The sequence below is a fragment of the Fulvia fulva genome, chromosome 12, assembly GCF_020509005.1.
Source record: "Fulvia fulva chromosome 12, complete sequence".
Classification (NCBI taxonomy): domain Eukaryota; kingdom Fungi; phylum Ascomycota; class Dothideomycetes; order Mycosphaerellales; family Mycosphaerellaceae; genus Fulvia; species Fulvia fulva.
The window spans coordinates 612,449-627,329 of record NC_063023.1 but is presented as its reverse complement, the minus strand read 5'-3'; the positions used below and the strand labels follow the sequence as shown (position 1 = coordinate 627,329).

The 14,881-nt window shown below is 52.8% G+C and overlaps 7 protein-coding genes across 7 annotated transcripts; 2 read left to right on the top strand and 5 right to left on the bottom strand.

Moving 5' to 3' along the window:
- Positions 1-1,143: 1,143 nt before the first annotated feature.
- On the bottom strand, positions 1,144-1,572 carry CLAFUR5_13492 (uncharacterized protein; the record flags this gene model as incomplete). Its single annotated transcript, XM_047912640.1, has 1 exon — positions 1,144-1,572. One exon carries the CDS (start codon positions 1,570-1,572, stop codon positions 1,144-1,146), a length of 429 nt encoding a protein of 142 aa, XP_047768841.1.
- A 769-nt stretch (positions 1,573-2,341) lies between these two features.
- On the bottom strand, positions 2,342-3,790 carry CLAFUR5_13491 (uncharacterized protein; the record flags this gene model as incomplete). The annotated part of the gene is made up of 3 exons (XM_047912639.1): positions 2,342-3,223; positions 3,283-3,499; positions 3,681-3,790. The coding sequence occupies 3 exons, from the start codon at positions 3,788-3,790 to the stop codon at positions 2,342-2,344; spliced, it is 1,209 nt and encodes a 402-aa protein (XP_047769068.1).
- A 3,513-nt stretch (positions 3,791-7,303) lies between these two features.
- Positions 7,304-8,823, top strand: CLAFUR5_13490 (Target of rapamycin complex subunit LST8; the record flags this gene model as incomplete). Its single annotated transcript, XM_047912638.1, has 4 exons — positions 7,304-7,325; positions 7,375-7,396; positions 7,808-8,052; positions 8,105-8,823. The coding sequence occupies 4 exons, from the start codon at positions 7,304-7,306 to the stop codon at positions 8,821-8,823; spliced, it is 1,008 nt and encodes a 335-aa protein (XP_047769069.1).
- Positions 8,824-9,955: 1,132 nt separating this feature from the next.
- CLAFUR5_13489 (NADP-dependent mannitol dehydrogenase) lies at positions 9,956-10,868 on the top strand (the record flags this gene model as incomplete). Its single annotated transcript, XM_047912637.1, has 2 exons — positions 9,956-10,808; positions 10,861-10,868. The coding sequence occupies 2 exons, from the start codon at positions 9,956-9,958 to the stop codon at positions 10,866-10,868; spliced, it is 861 nt and encodes a 286-aa protein (XP_047768708.1).
- Positions 10,869-11,319: 451 nt separating this feature from the next.
- On the bottom strand, positions 11,320-11,783 carry CLAFUR5_13488 (uncharacterized protein; the record flags this gene model as incomplete). The annotated part of the gene is made up of 4 exons (XM_047912636.1): positions 11,320-11,492; positions 11,555-11,625; positions 11,678-11,728; positions 11,779-11,783. 4 exons carry the CDS (start codon positions 11,781-11,783, stop codon positions 11,320-11,322), a joined length of 300 nt encoding a protein of 99 aa, XP_047768707.1.
- A 196-nt stretch (positions 11,784-11,979) lies between these two features.
- On the bottom strand, positions 11,980-12,562 carry CLAFUR5_13487 (putative quinate permease; the record flags this gene model as incomplete). The annotated part of the gene is made up of 2 exons (XM_047912635.1): positions 11,980-12,221; positions 12,292-12,562. The coding sequence occupies 2 exons, from the start codon at positions 12,560-12,562 to the stop codon at positions 11,980-11,982; spliced, it is 513 nt and encodes a 170-aa protein (XP_047768713.1).
- A 554-nt stretch (positions 12,563-13,116) lies between these two features.
- CLAFUR5_13486 (uncharacterized protein) lies at positions 13,117-13,380 on the bottom strand (the record flags this gene model as incomplete). The annotated part of the gene is made up of 2 exons (XM_047912634.1): positions 13,117-13,198; positions 13,256-13,380. 2 exons carry the CDS (start codon positions 13,378-13,380, stop codon positions 13,117-13,119), a joined length of 207 nt encoding a protein of 68 aa, XP_047768712.1.
- Between the last annotated feature and the right edge of the window lie 1,501 nt (positions 13,381-14,881).

Sequence of the window (14,881 nt, the reverse complement as noted above, 5' to 3'; positions counted from 1 at the left end):
CTCATGATGGGCCAGCGAGGCAGATCCGCGGGTCCTCGGACATCTCCCATGTTGCTCCTGCAAGCAGGTGGAGTGATCAGTGCTGGCGGCCCTGAGCGGGATCTTTGCTATCTCGATGAAATGATGTACCTCAAATCCTGTATGTGCAGCTTTGCATCGTGCTGCCCGCAGGTGGTTGCATTGCATAGCATCCTCCAGATCCAACTTGAGGGCATCGCACACTCGATCGAGAGCTATCATCAATGCAGTGCCGTACCACGCGTGAAGCTTCACGGTTGCACTGCTAGAATCGTGATCGGCCCCTCTGCCAGTGTGCTACCAGTATGCTACGTGCATCCCTGATGCTCTGAAGTCGCTCACCATCGACACGACCTGTCCAGAACATCGTGTCCAAATCTTCCGGGCCGTCTGTATGCCATCCGATCATGAACACGGCGGCTTTCAGTCATCTTCCGAATGATTTTAAGCCTTATCTGACCAGTAGATGACCTCTTTGATGATAGATTGCAAGCCGGATAGTAATAACTTGCCGGCCTAGTCGAGATACAGGAGGTGTGGGAGCGTGCGCTCCTCATACAATCCGAGACTCGGTTTCCCAGCCCAGCCTTTGTGGCACCAGGCTTGATGCAGCCTTGCCAGATCCTGGGAGTGTTGATTTGACTCTTGTGGTATGTCGAGCCCACGAGAAGAAGAAGAGAGACTGCTCAGTATTGACGACGGGGCCTGTTAGGTCCATAAGCTGGCCAAATGGTCAGATAGTGGCTTTGTGGCAGTATCGGAAGATGTGTTGCGCGCGGCAACTCGACTCTCTTGGTGTAGATGATACTTCAAGTATGCTTCACTGTGGTGAGCCAACATGTGGTACTTGTGAGCAGCTCAGCAGGCCAGATTGTAGTATTGGTACACTATCACAGGACGTATACAAAACACGAAGTCAGCAGGCTGATTCCATGCAGTACAACATTCATCTTGGGAAGCCTTGCAAGGCTCTCGAGGTTGGTTCGGCTGCCACCGATCGGTACGACGAGTGCATTCCACGGACACGATTGGACATGGTGCTATAGTATCATGATATAGGATTGATCGCCGTAATCACGCTCCAGCAGGTCAGGCTTTGATGTTGTTGTGGTATCGTTGAGCGCTTCATGCAAAGAACTGGCCTTGCCCTTCTAGACGCTTCAACCGCACAGCGAAGCTTGATTGGCAAAAACCGTCAATCTGAGGCAATGCACCAGGCGGGCACTGCATGTCCATGGGCTTCTCTAGTAGATGCCAGTGACGGATCGGCAGGTCAGAGGATAATATTGAAGTGGTAGCGAGTGATGCAAAGCGCACAAAGTAAATTTCTGATATTCTTCGAAAGAAATGCACGAGGCTTGTACTGGTGAAGGTCGGGGATGCAGGAGAAGGTCTGCCAGCGACATCAACGATGGTGACGTTGATGTAGTCGACTATCGCTTCGCTGAGGTCGGGCTTGTTGCTGTCTGCCATGATGTCGTATCCGAGCGCGAGTGCTTTTGCGTTCACGTTCCGTATGACTGCCTGTATCTCCGGTGATGTTATGGCTGCCATGCTGGGCACCAGGCCTGTAGACGATGGCGATGCACCGCGCGCAAAATCAGACTTTTGACCAGCAAACACCTAGCCAGTACGATGCGTGTCCTTGGTGGTATCGACCTTGTGTTATTGGTGTGCGCGAGTCAGAATTGTGATGCTTGGCAACGCACTGTGCGTCAAACTCGTTTTCGGCTATTGTCCTCAGCGCACGATGGAGGCGGCCGGATGGTATTGCTCCATGGAGGAGCATCGTGGTTTTTCGGCCTCGAAGCGCTGCGTGGTATTCTACGAGTTGAGACGTTGGTTTTTCAAATATGGATAGGATGTGGAATGTATGCGCTGTGTATGGAGTGAAAGGGAAGGAAGGATGCGAAGTCAAAGCGGAGCAGTCGCACCCAACATGATCGCGTGGCGTTCGTGCTCGTTCGCGAAGCCACGTCCAGGTACGAAAGGCAGAAGCAACATCACAGCATAGCACAGCACAACACATCACAGTAGAATAGACAGAGAGGGCGACACAACAGATTGGAAAGCAACATTACTACTTGTATTTGAACAGTCTAAACATGAACAAAGCCAAGAAACCGGTATGCAGTAAAGCAAGCGGACAGCACCAAAAAAACAAAAACTCCCATAAACTCCTCCATCAATTTCCCTTTCCCTCCGAGTCAGTCTGAAGCACGCAAGCAAGCAAGCTGGTGACGCCGTCCCTGTGGGTATCATGGTGAGAACACTGGGACTGCATACGTCAATGCATATAAATATGCAAAGCCGCCAGCGAGGCCTACAAGTCGGCAGAGAACTGCGCGCTCTGCTCCGTGAACTCATCATGTCCCTGCGGGGACAACAACCCTAGGTCGGGGATCGGCATTGCTGCCGGGTCCATCGCCGCGATGTCGTCGATGCCGAGGTAGGCGATGAAGTCGAAGTCCTTCTCCCACATCGCCTCTTCGAAGGAACCATGCAAAACCTCATCAGATGCCTCTGGTGTTGCAGAGTCCGACTCATACTGCTGCTGTTGTGGTTGCTGTACAGCAAGCGGCATGGTCTGGACTGGCTGGGCTTGCTGTACAGTAGGCGGCTTGTACAGGAATTGCTGGGGTTGCTGCACAGCAGGCAGCGGTTGGTAGAACGGCTGCGGTTGCTGTACAGTAGCCGGCATGTACAGGGCTTGCTGAGGTTGCTGCACAGCAGGCAGCGGTTGGTAGTCCTGCTGCGCTTGCTGTACAGCCGGGTACTGCATTGGCTGAGGTGGCGGCGGGGGTGGCAGCTGAGCTTGCTGCTGAGCTTGCTGCTGAGCTGCCGGTGGTGTTTGTGCCGGCGGTGCAGGCACCAGATACTTCCTGGTGCGATCGACGGTCCACGCATTGCCATGACCGTCGATGATGGCGCCACGCGAGAAGTCGGGAATGTAGCCATATTGTCGTGCCCAGTTTCTGGTGCCCCGTAGCTGCAGATCGGCCAGGCGAAATGGTGTGCCAGCCTTGATGACGCGGCCGTTCGGCCCCTGGATGTCGTGCTCGTAGCCGGACTCCTTGGGCGCGAACAAGATGCGCATGGTATAGGCAACGTTACGCCAGGCGTCCTCGTGCTGACGCTTGGATGCTTTGCGTTGCGCGCTGTCTGGCCTGGCTGGCTTCTTTTTGTCGCGTGCTGATGCAGACATCTATGAATATGTATTAGACGAAGCTACTGTGGCACCAGGAAAGCTGGGTGACAACTTACTTTGACTCTTTTAATCAAAGGTGGTTGAAAGCGCTGTGGTTGACTTGATGCTTCCTTTCGGAGAGCTTCGACAGCGGTGGTGGGTGTGGTGGGTGTGGTGGTTGGTACTTGAGAGCCTTGAAGGGGTTGTCGTGCAAGGTACTCGTCAAGTGCGTGATAGCTCAAGGTAGTTTCAAGTGGTATTGGAGAGCTGTGCTTCCGATAACTGTGCTTGAGGCTGATTTGATGTGATTGTGGGAGAAGGAAAGGAAATGCAGGACGCGCTGGTACATTATAACGGGAAGCAGCATTCTGCTCCCTTTCTCATGGCTGATATCTGCTGTGCTGTATTGGACGAGTCTATCTGGGTCATTCTGAAGAAAAAATGTGAGTTGAAGGTGGTCATGTTTTTTGCTTACCCTCCTCCCTCGAGGCCATAGACAACGCAAACCTGAGGTGATTTTGATATGCATACCACAGGGAGGTAGCCATGGACTAGGGCTAGAAGCGCATATGCATGGCGTTGCATGAAGCGCAGTATGTCGTTGTCTATGTTGTCTTGAAGGAAGGACTTGGTCAGTGCATAGACTCTGGATCTGTGCACCAGATCTCGGAGACGAAATAAGCTTTGCGGTCGTTGATGAGGTCCTACAGGTCGCATCATTGGATTGCATTGCATGAAACTTGGATGGGGAGATAGCGACGAGCGAGCTCTACAAGCGCATGTCAGTGGTGTCTCTCAAATCGTGATACTGCGTTGTGTAGAGCGTCTCGGGGGAAAATATCAGAGATCTGGACGGGATCCAGTACCGTAGAGTGCGTTTATCAGGGTCCAACGACAAATCTTTCTTGAGTGAAAGAGCTCAGGTGCAGCCTCCGGCGACGGCGAGGGCATCAATACAGCCCGCAAACGCATCATAAAGGTATAAGACGATAGCCCTGTGTTGTTAGAACAGTCTCCAGCAACACCGACGGCGATAGCGCCACAAACGGCCTCAGGAATGGCTGTCGGAGCAGAGCGACTGCCGGAGGGCTGAAACACCGAGTCGCTACAGGGAGCTTCGCGACGGCGATGACAAGCTTGCACAAGATGTAGCACATACGTCACAGTCGGCCTGTGCGTAGCGGAGGCCTTTTCGAGTGTCTGCGACGAGGCAGTGCGCAGTATGCCAAGGAGGAGAGGTCCACGTGGGCTAGCGTAGTAGTGGCGGGGGCAGTGAGGTCTGCTGCAAGTGGTTGACATGCGTCCGTACTTGATCGTTACAATACCAGCGCACCCACCTTGACTTTCCAGTATGATCATTACATTCCATGTGCAGTGGGCAAGCAGCGGACCATCAGCAGGACCAGCCGCCATGGAAGGCGCCGCACGGACTTGTTTTCGTGGCAAGGAGCATCAGGGTGGGCTTGTGCATCCTTCCTTCTCCATGCGACCATCGGTCGCAGCCATGTCCTGATCACACAACCAGTTCCCTCTGCATAGTGGCAACGACCAGAAGACTGCGCAACTCCTGCCAGAGGCGCTCTGGACGCCAGTGACGGAGGCGATGGGCGTATCGCAGATTTTCGCGACTTCAACTCGAAAATCCTCTCCCCTACCAGATGCAAGCAGCGCTTAGCTCTCAGCCACTTCCGAGACACCAACAACCGTCGCAATACAAGCCGTTGCTCTTACGATACCGTTGCCTTGCGTCAAAGCACGACTCGCGCTACTGCCGCCATGACGGATGCTCTACAAGTCATCGTTTCGCCATCCGAAAGGTCGTCCGGCACCCAAACGATGAGCGCCATACTCTACATCGGTCTCAAGGGCAAGCGATACGTCCGGCATGTGACACAGAGCCCCTATGGCATCGTCAGGCACTTTCGCTCCCTCTCCGCCACGATGAACATTCCGCAGGCCCACGCGGAGAAGGATATCACGTGCGGCCAAAAATCAGGCCGCATGGCAATATCAAGCACCCATGCCCGGTGGCGCAAACGATGATACTGAGCAATCGATGTTCGCACATCCCGGCTGGACACCTCTTCGATGGCAACGAGGCAAGACTCAGGCTCCCACCCTTAGCAAGCGGGGGTCGCCGCAAGCAACATCGCATCAGCGAGTAGAGCAGGGACTTCGCAAGGACAAGGCTGTCACCGATTCAAGGACAAGTGGGCAGCCCATCTCTTCCTTCGACTGATGAATCGCCCAAGGCGTCGTCGGAGGGACATATCGCTCTCCTAGGCCGATGAACAGGGCTTCTTGAACTGTTGCTCGACCTCTTGAAACTGCATGCCGTGCAAGGGGTGCCTGCCAAGCTGAAGAACTTTGGCACCCCCTTTCACCAAGCCAAAAGGGCCACATGGACAAATAAACAGTATCTGCGATCGTGTAGCTGTCGTGAAGACAGCGAGATCATGGAAGTCCGCGTTCAGACTTCCGGACCATCTCGGCCAGCGGTAGACGATGGTCGGTAGGCCAACACCACTCCACTTGGACAGTGGTCTGAAAGAGGAGGCATCCGGCACTCCGCACCAGCACCACAGCATGCCATCGGAGAGCTTCGCCACTCTATCGTTGATGGTCATCCACTGCGTCATAACAGGCATGTCTTCAGCCAACTGCAGAGGTAAGATGAAGCAGACACTTGCTATTACCGGCCCAGAATCTGACCCCTATGGCCGCATACAATCCTCAGTGTGCCATCCAGTACATCCAGAGCTTGCCAAACGAGTCTGGACACCAGCCAATGGACCCAAACACCGTGAGCCGGCCAATGCTCGAATAGGTAAGGAACGAAAATTCTGCCTTCCAGTACTTTTTCTCTCGAGATACCTTCTCCAGCGTTCAGCAACGTGAACGGGAGCCTTGACCAGTGGGTCTGCATCTAGCGGTGTAGTTGCTCGCTATCATCGCCGGCTGGCCGTGATCAGAGAGGAGCGATGCTTTTGAAATCGATACGAGCTCTGGTCTTGTCCATCAACCCAGGTCCAAGCTGTAACATTCGTCTGATCTGCAATCTCCCGCGCGAGCATTCGTCGAGTCGGAAAACAAACCATGGAAGTGGTTGTTCGTGGATCATGGAGACGTAAGTCCTGAGCCCCAGGACACTGGCCAGCCTTTCTGGTCAAGCCCTCAATGTCTCAGAGCAAGAAGGGTCCGAAGCTACTGGATGCTTCAGCTCTGTCTGCATGATCGAGCGTGCGTCCATCCTTGTTCATCGGCAGTGCCATCTTCCGAATCCTCGGTAAGGCATCCTTCGATGGACATCGAGACGATGGCTCTCCTTCCCCCCGAACAGACGCCCTAAGTACCGTGAGGACAGCTGGACAGGGCCTTGAACATATGCACTCCTCCGTGGCAGAGCATGTCGTCGATTGTTAAGCCTGCATTGCTTGAGTTGCACGCCGACCATGTCGCAGCTGGAGTCGGAAGGTGAGCCGTAGCACGTGTGTCATGAGTATCAGCTATATAATGATGCTCGATCACGATTCTTCTCGTCGTGGTCAACATTCAGTCGCCGCTTCCGGCCGGTGCGTTGCTTGCGAAGGCTCAGCCATGTCTCGGCCATGTCTCATCCGTTCTTCAAGCCAATACACGCCATCAGTGGCCAGCTCGTGAGCGACAGCGAGTAGATGGGTAACGCGCGCAAGCGGGACCCTCCCATCTCGAGGCACTGCTTGCATCGCCATCGCTGTACGCGCCTTCCTCATGCTGTCGGAATAAGGTGTAACGCGCGAGCGACGCTAATGCGGCTTAGTCATGAACCTTGTCGGCCGCATCCCCGAACAACAACCCTCACTCTTTCATCAACATCAACCACATTGACAGCGTCCGCGTGTCCACCACTGCCGCGTATCGCTGTCAGTATCGCAGAAGTCTGGAATAGCGATACTAGTTCATCAACTTGTCGCTCGAGGCGCGAGCGCGGTGTTCCCGCCCAGTGCCGCCACTTCCTTCTTTCGCCAACTACCTCTTCACCAGCGACAACCTCCTCTTCACCTGCTTCGATCCACACCTTCTCCTTGTCTTTAAGGGAAAATCGCAGATGCTCCCAAGATGAGCGTGATATTGTGTACTGGTATGTAGCCACGACCCTCTGCGATAATTGGCACTGATCAACATCACAGCTGGGTACGACCACACCATCAGGTAAGTGAACGTCAGGGAAAGGGGTATATCAGGGGCCATGGCCTCAAATCAGTCCTCGAATCAGTCCTCGAATCAGTCCTCAAATCAATCCTCAAGGTCCATCGAAGGAGTGGCCAGGCCAACGGTAGTGGCAAAGTGGCTTCGAATCGCGACTACTACGACAATCCTACGACGAATCACAATCAACGAAGCGATGCAGGATCGGCCCCTGTTCAGCACAGCTGTGACCCTATGAAGTCAGATTGCGAACTACGAAGCAATTGCCATGTTCTTGTCAGCGCACAATGCCAAAATTGCAGCACCGGGCAGCCTTCGTCCTCATCGAACCCCAGATCCCCACTGCGGATAGATTTCCACTGATTAGTACTACTGGACATTTAAATCAGAGTGCTGACTGGGTGCTCGTTTCAGATTCTGGGAGGCTCTGAGTGGAATCTGCTCGCGGACAATTCCTCATCCAGACTCGCAGGTCAACAGACTATGCATCTCACCCGATAAGCGCTTTCTGGCTGCTGCAGGACATCACACAGTCAAATTATACGACATCAAGTCCACGAATCCTGCAGCCGTTCTCACTTTTGAAGGTCATACTGGTAATATCACCGGAGTCGCTTTTCACTGCGAGGGAAAATGGATGGTCACGAGCTCTGAAGATGGTAAGTCGTAGTGATTTTCTGACAGAAGCGCGGGCGCTAATTCAAGTCTTAGGAACTGTCAAAATTTGGGATACTCGCAGCGGCCATATCCAGCGAAATTACTCGCATGGCGTCCCTGTCAACGATGTCGTGATCCACCCCAACCAGGGCGAACTCATCTCCTGCGATCGAGGCGGCAATGTTCGCATCTGGGATCTCGGCGAGAACAAATGCAGCCATCAACTCGTGCCTGAAGAAGACAAGAGCGTCGCCTCCGTCACAGTGGCCACAGACGGCTCACTCCTGTGTGCTGCGGTCAGCTCGAGCGTCAATGGTGCAGTCTTCGTCTGGCGCCTCATCACCGTCAGAGATGTGACTAGTCTTGTGCCGGTGACCAAATTCAGGGCGCATGGAACTTACATCACCCGAGTGCTGCTCTCACCCGACGTGCGAAAGCTTGCCACGTGCTCTGCAGACCACACTGCCAGGATCTGGACTGTCGATACCGAGAACGTCACAATGCCTTCTGATGATAAGGACGAGGACGACAAGACACGGGAAGGACCTGGAACCGAAGAAGGATCCTTCGCCCTCGAGAACGAACTTGATGGCCATCAGCGATGGGTGTGGGATTGCGCTTTCTCGGCCGACTCTGCATACCTGGTCACTGCCTGTAGCGATCACTACGCCAGGTTGTGGGAACTTGCAAGCAAGAACATCATCCGCCAGTACAATGGCCACCATCGAGGCGCTGTGTGTGTCGCCTTGAACGACTATTCCGAGACCAGATGAGCTCTGCAAGGCATGAGGTGACGTTGGGAGGAGGATGTTTCTGCTGAAACATCAGCCGTATCGGCAGCTTCCGACTTTGCGCGTCCAGCTTGAACGCTTCGACCAATCTCAGCGCATTTTCGTCCTCAAAGACGTCTTCTCTACGATTCGTACTCTGAACTCCAAGCGGTACAGGCTCTGCAGTACTGTCTGTGTTGCAGATCAGCAACAGGCTGAACCGATCGGAGCTTGTCCTTGCCACCAACATTCGAACTGTTGACAGGCCTTTCGCATGAAGGGAAAGTGCTTCGAGAGCGAGCAGAAGCGAACACACAGTGAGCATGCTGCACGGTCTGCATGATGTACTATTGCTCGTTAGCGCGGCGCTGGGGTATGAGAACTTCTTCAGTTGACTTACGCTGCTCTGTTGTTCAGAGATCCTCGCATCCCATCCAAGACTTTAAAATTTACATCGTCACAGGTGTCGCACTGGTCAATAACGACCTTCCTGTGGCCGTCGAACTTGTGGCTGTACTGCTTGATGGTCAAGAGCAAAGACATGCATGTTGAAGTGGACTGGGATTTATATACGCACGCCATGGGGACAAGTGGATCCCACGACTTCCGCTTTCGAAGCTCGAAATCATGTGCGCTCGGAGCAGCTTCAGTAATATAGCGATGCTTCGTTTTCGATTGGTTCGATGTTTTGACTGTCCTCAAGATCGCTCTCAAGGTAAGCAGAGAGCAGGAATTGCATGACTCAGCTTTCTTCACTAGATTGCCTAAGGTGCGTACATGCACGCCAGCGCGCTTCGGCTGAATACTGCGTGCCCGGTCGGTATGAGAAGCCGTGTCTCGATACGACGGCTCATTATCCACTCCAGCCATCGGTTCGTCCCGGGGGCAAAGAAAGCTCGCCTCGAGGCACTTTCAAGCGTCCAACCCATATGCCGCGGTGGACCTTGTCGATCCGAGCAATGCCTGTCATGTCGTGCATGTCGCGATTGAACACTGGCCGAAGTCTTTAAGTACATCATGGCACCCATGAAGAGGATGTTTGAAATGAAGCACTCTGCGAATACCTGCCACATACCTACTCCTCGCTGACCATCGCATCAGAAGCCAGACGCATCAGCAAGGACAAACCACAAAGATGACTGCCAATGGAACATCGGAGGCTGTCAACGGTAATGTGCCTCACACATCAACCCCATCTGCAAGTACTTCGACCACAACCGCCACGCCAGTCACACAAATCCAGCTCGCCGGAAAAGTCATCGCCATCACCGGCGCCAACAGGGGTATCGGCCTCGGCATAGCAAACTCCTGCCTCAGCAACGGTGCCGAACACGTGTTCTCAATCGACATCGGCGACGCCGGCGAGGACTTCCTCGCAGTTCAAAAGAAATACCCAGGAAAGCTCCATGCCATCAAAGCGGACGTAACCAGCGAAGCCAGCGCGACCAAAGCCGTCGACCAAATCATCGAGCAAGCGGGAACTCTCAGCGGTATGGTCGTCAATGCCGGCCGAACGAATCATAAGGCGGCTCTTGACTTTACGGAGGAGGAACTGAATCAGCTCTTCTCCATCAACCTCTTCGGCTCCTTCTACTGTGCCCGCGTCGCGGCACGAGCTTTCATTAAGCTAGGCGTGAAAGGCAGTATTGTCTTCACAGCTTCCATGGCTTCTTATCGTCCGAATAAACGCGTTCCCTCGGCTCCATACGGTGCTAGCAAAGCTGGTGTGCGCAACATGACCCACACGCTTGCGATGGAGTGGGCGCAGTACAATATTCGTGTCAACTCTGTTTCGCCTGGTCTTGTTAATACTGCGATGACATATTGGGTTCCGCAGCAGCCGGATTGGGAGCAGCAGTTGAAGTATTATGGGGGTATGCCGAGGTTGGCGGAGGTTGAAGAGTTGGGGGGTGCGTATGTGTATTTGCTCAGTGATGCTGCGAGTTATACGACTTCCATTGATATACCTGTGAATGGTGTTATTGGTAGTAAGTTATCTTCCTCCAGGACTTGTAGAAGCTTCAGCTAACAAGTTTGCAGTCTGTTAAAAGGGCGATGGTCAGCTAGGCAGGACACACAACTGTGGACCCTCGAGCGCCGTGGGAGGCGCGAGGATATTCTGGCGGGCGAGGCAGTATGTGCCGATAGCTATAGCATACCATATTGAAGCGTCCTCCGCATACTGTTACCGGAGCTGTGAGTCTTTCTCGCCGTGGCACAAGGACTTTGCAGCGTCTTGATCAGAAGTCCTTAAAAGTCTTCCGGTTCGCGGAGCAGCGACTGATCAGTCGCACGCGGCGCTTACTGCAACGAGCTCAGCCAAGCACTCGGCGGCTCCCATGTCCGTTGATAATTGAATGGAACGAGAACAGGCTGAGTCATTGAAGTCGCAGTGTGGTGCTGCAAAAGGGTCGACTTCGAGATCGAGCATTCTTCCTTTCTATGTCGGCACAAGTTTCAGCCGCTCGTCTTGCCGTCGTTGAACTCTGTGGTGGCTGCTTAAACCACCTTGACCTCCGTATACGTCGTGCCGTCCTTCTCGTCGGATGGTACCTGATGGTCGCGCGTGAGAAGGTCTACGAGGCCTATCTCTTGCAGAATCCGGCACAGCTCGTCCATGTCTTCCTGACTGCTATGACTTCCAAAAGCAGCATCCATTTCTTCCCCAACAGCTAGATAAGTGGTCAGCTTGACACATTGCAAAAGTAAGAGTGTTCAGGTCAGCTGAACTCACTCTCTGGATTGAAGAACCACAAGAAAGCGGCGCCAGCCAGACACCAGAAAGAGAAGAAGATGTAGGTTCCCCTACATTATGTCAGTCCAGATGCAAAAGAGGCGCCATTAACATGTTACCAACCAATCGATTCCTTCTAGCATTGGCGGAGTGATGAAAGCGATGACGAAGTTGCTGTAGCCTCAGTCAGTCTTGAGCAGTCCAAAATAGTCTGGTGTTCTTACTTCATCTAATTACTGCTGGCGCTGATTGAGGTTCCCTTTGCTCTGATTGACAGTGGGAAGATCTCAGCTATCAAGGTCCACGAGACTGGACCCAAATCATATGCTATGTTGACGATGTACAGCCAACCGAAGATGACTGCAACCCAGCCAGCTGCTACATGGCTGGGCCAATCATGGCCGCATGTCTGTACAAGGTCAGCCTCAGAAGCCAAATTCGATAACGGTTGATCCTACTGCAACGATGATGCCGACAGACAGTAGGCAGATGAACATCCCGATACTGCTGGATATGCCCAGTGTCTTGCGACCGAATCGGTCTAATACCATGATCGCCGGTATCGTGACGGCAACATTGATGACTCCTGTGATGCCAGTGGCCAGCAGACTGGTGCTTGTACTGGTGAGACCCAGATTCTGAAAGATGATGGGAGCATAATAAATGACTGGTTGTGGGGTCAGTAGATAGCTTGTGATGAGAGGCGAGAGGTGGTATCAACTTATTGGAGTCGATACCGGACCACTGTTGAAAGAACATAACCAAGCTGCCGAGCGCCACACGCTTGAACGAGTCCTTATTACGGAAGATGGTGACGTACTGAGCGATCTCTCGGCGAAAGATGCTATCGATCTTGACGTCCGGAAACTGCTTAGCGAAGGGCTTGCGTTCGAAAAGGACCTCTGCCTTGCTCTCGAGCAGCTCGACTTGAACGAGCTCGTGATCATCCGGCAGCCCGCGAAGGTTCGCCAATGTTTTTAGAGCTTCCTCTTCTCTTCTCTTGTTCATCAATAACCGCGGACTGAATCGCAAGAACCAGACGCCAACAGCAAGGATGATCGCGGGGATGCCTTGGACAAGAAGTGGGATACGCCAAGCCCATTGTGAGCTGCCGCCGTCGATGTGCGATGTACCATATGCGATCCAGTACGCCAAGAAAATACCGACAGTGGTAGTCAGTTGCTGTAGGGCGACGAGGAATCCTCGAACTTCAGGTGGCGCAAGCTCCGCGTTGTACAACGGTCTGTATGTGTTAGCGTCAACCAACCGCCGAGTTGCATCACAGAGCGTACCCAATGGCACTGAGAGTCCCGACCCCGATGCCTGTGAAGAACCGTCCGGCAAAGAGTTAGGCAGGTGAATTGACGACTGCACCGGCAGCCAGATAGCTGCCGAGGGTCATCCACATTGCTCCCCAAAGTAAAGTGTGCTTGCGTGAGAACACTTCGCAGAGTATCCCGCTCGTCAATGCGCCTCCCCAGCCGGTCGCTGCTGAGGAGTTGTGGACTGTAGGAAAGGCGGCGATCTGTGAACACGTTCAGTTCTCTTCGGAGTCAATGTGGTCAATAGATTCTCACGAAGCCTGGCATGACTAGAGCCTGCCCCAGTACGCCTTGCTGGTAGCCATACAGGAGACGTTCGAAGCTACCTACACGTCAGTCTTCACTACTGGGATACTTTTGCGTGATCATCAACGCTCACGATGCAAAGACGGCGATGAAGAAAGCCTTCTTATTTTGCATCAACGATGCGACTCCTCTCTTCCCAGTCAATTCTTGGCGCCGAACAGCAGCCGCTCCGATGGCTATGCCAGCTCCTGCCACCATCTTGTCGATAGCGTTGAATGTTGTCCAGTGGAGGAGAGATATGTAGCATGCAACAAGACAGCCAGACCGACAACAGTTGTGTCGTTGAGCGTACGGAGAGTTGAATGGTGGTGGTTCAAGCTCCGACACATCGAAGGAAAAACTGACACTACAACCTTATGACCCAAGATCGAGAATCTCAATTACTTGAGATAGCCTTTCGTTCCTGGTCACTTCCCCATGGGGACCCGGGATCTCGTGTTCGACAAGGTGCATGGCTGGACCTGAGCGGGGGATAATCGGTTCGAGCCTGTGCTCGACGGCATCATTGGGGACTAATCTCCGACTACGTCCCAGGACTGTGATGGGATCGGCCAGTAGTGAGCTTGTTCTATTGGTGCGTCTTGGTTGATCACGAGCCGTCCGAACATCTGGATGCTTGCCGCGAGCACCGAAGGGCTGTCCAACCCTTGATGCACAGTCAAGACTGGCAGAGCTCTCTTCGAGCTGGTACGGCACCGAGAGTATTGCCTGACCATCAATTCTGACTGCCTCCAATAGCCAGACGCCTTGTCGTTTCCGAGGCGATTGTTGCCACACATACTACTTGCGGCCTTCTGCCAGAGCATGACATGAAGAGCTATAGCGGGTCTGGCCTGCTACCTCTGCTGATGAAGATGGGTGAAAGAGGCGAGGTTGATGCAGGACGCGAAACGAGTTGTTCTTTCCCCGCTAGCAACAGCGGCGCCGGACAAGGCCCGGTGCTATACTCTATTTAGATATACATTGATAAGGTGGAGGTAGAAACATACTAGTTATACATTACTTTGCGATTAATTATAACGTACTTCACTACCGAGCGGGCCACACTACCTAGCGGGCCACTTTTACTAAGAACTATACTACTTCTACTTTAATTACGACGGTATCTTAATACGACGACATCCTATAGAATCGTTACTAGGAGGACAATTCCTCTTCAGATTCTTCGCTATCTAGCAAGTCAACTTAATAGGTACGTACGTTATACCCCGACTCGCTATATTGCTTATAGCCTCGTAGCCTTAGTACTAGCCGAATACTATCTAGCGACTCTCTACTCACTTCCTACCTCCTAGTATCCTCTAGAAGTATTAATTACGACGCCTTATCGAAGGTTAGAGACCCTCTAGACTAAATATACTTACGCTTTCGTACTTTCCGCTATATAAGGGCCTTGTTAGACTTACGTAGCTTACTAATCTCGCTTCGTATAAGAGCTATCTAATACGCTATCTCTCTACTCCCTTTCACAAGCTAATACACCCCTTCCTATAACGAGTTTAGCGATAAACCTGCCCGGGTACGTATTTTGTTCGTTACTAGTATTAATTAAGAGTCGAATTCTTTTATAGTTTATAGTGTCTTCGACTCCTAAGGGGTAGAGTCCGGAGCTATAGGGGTTAGCGTACGTAGCTTAATATTAAGCTTGTCTATTACTACCTATAGATTAAATAGAACTAAACTAGCGCCTCTAAAGCTC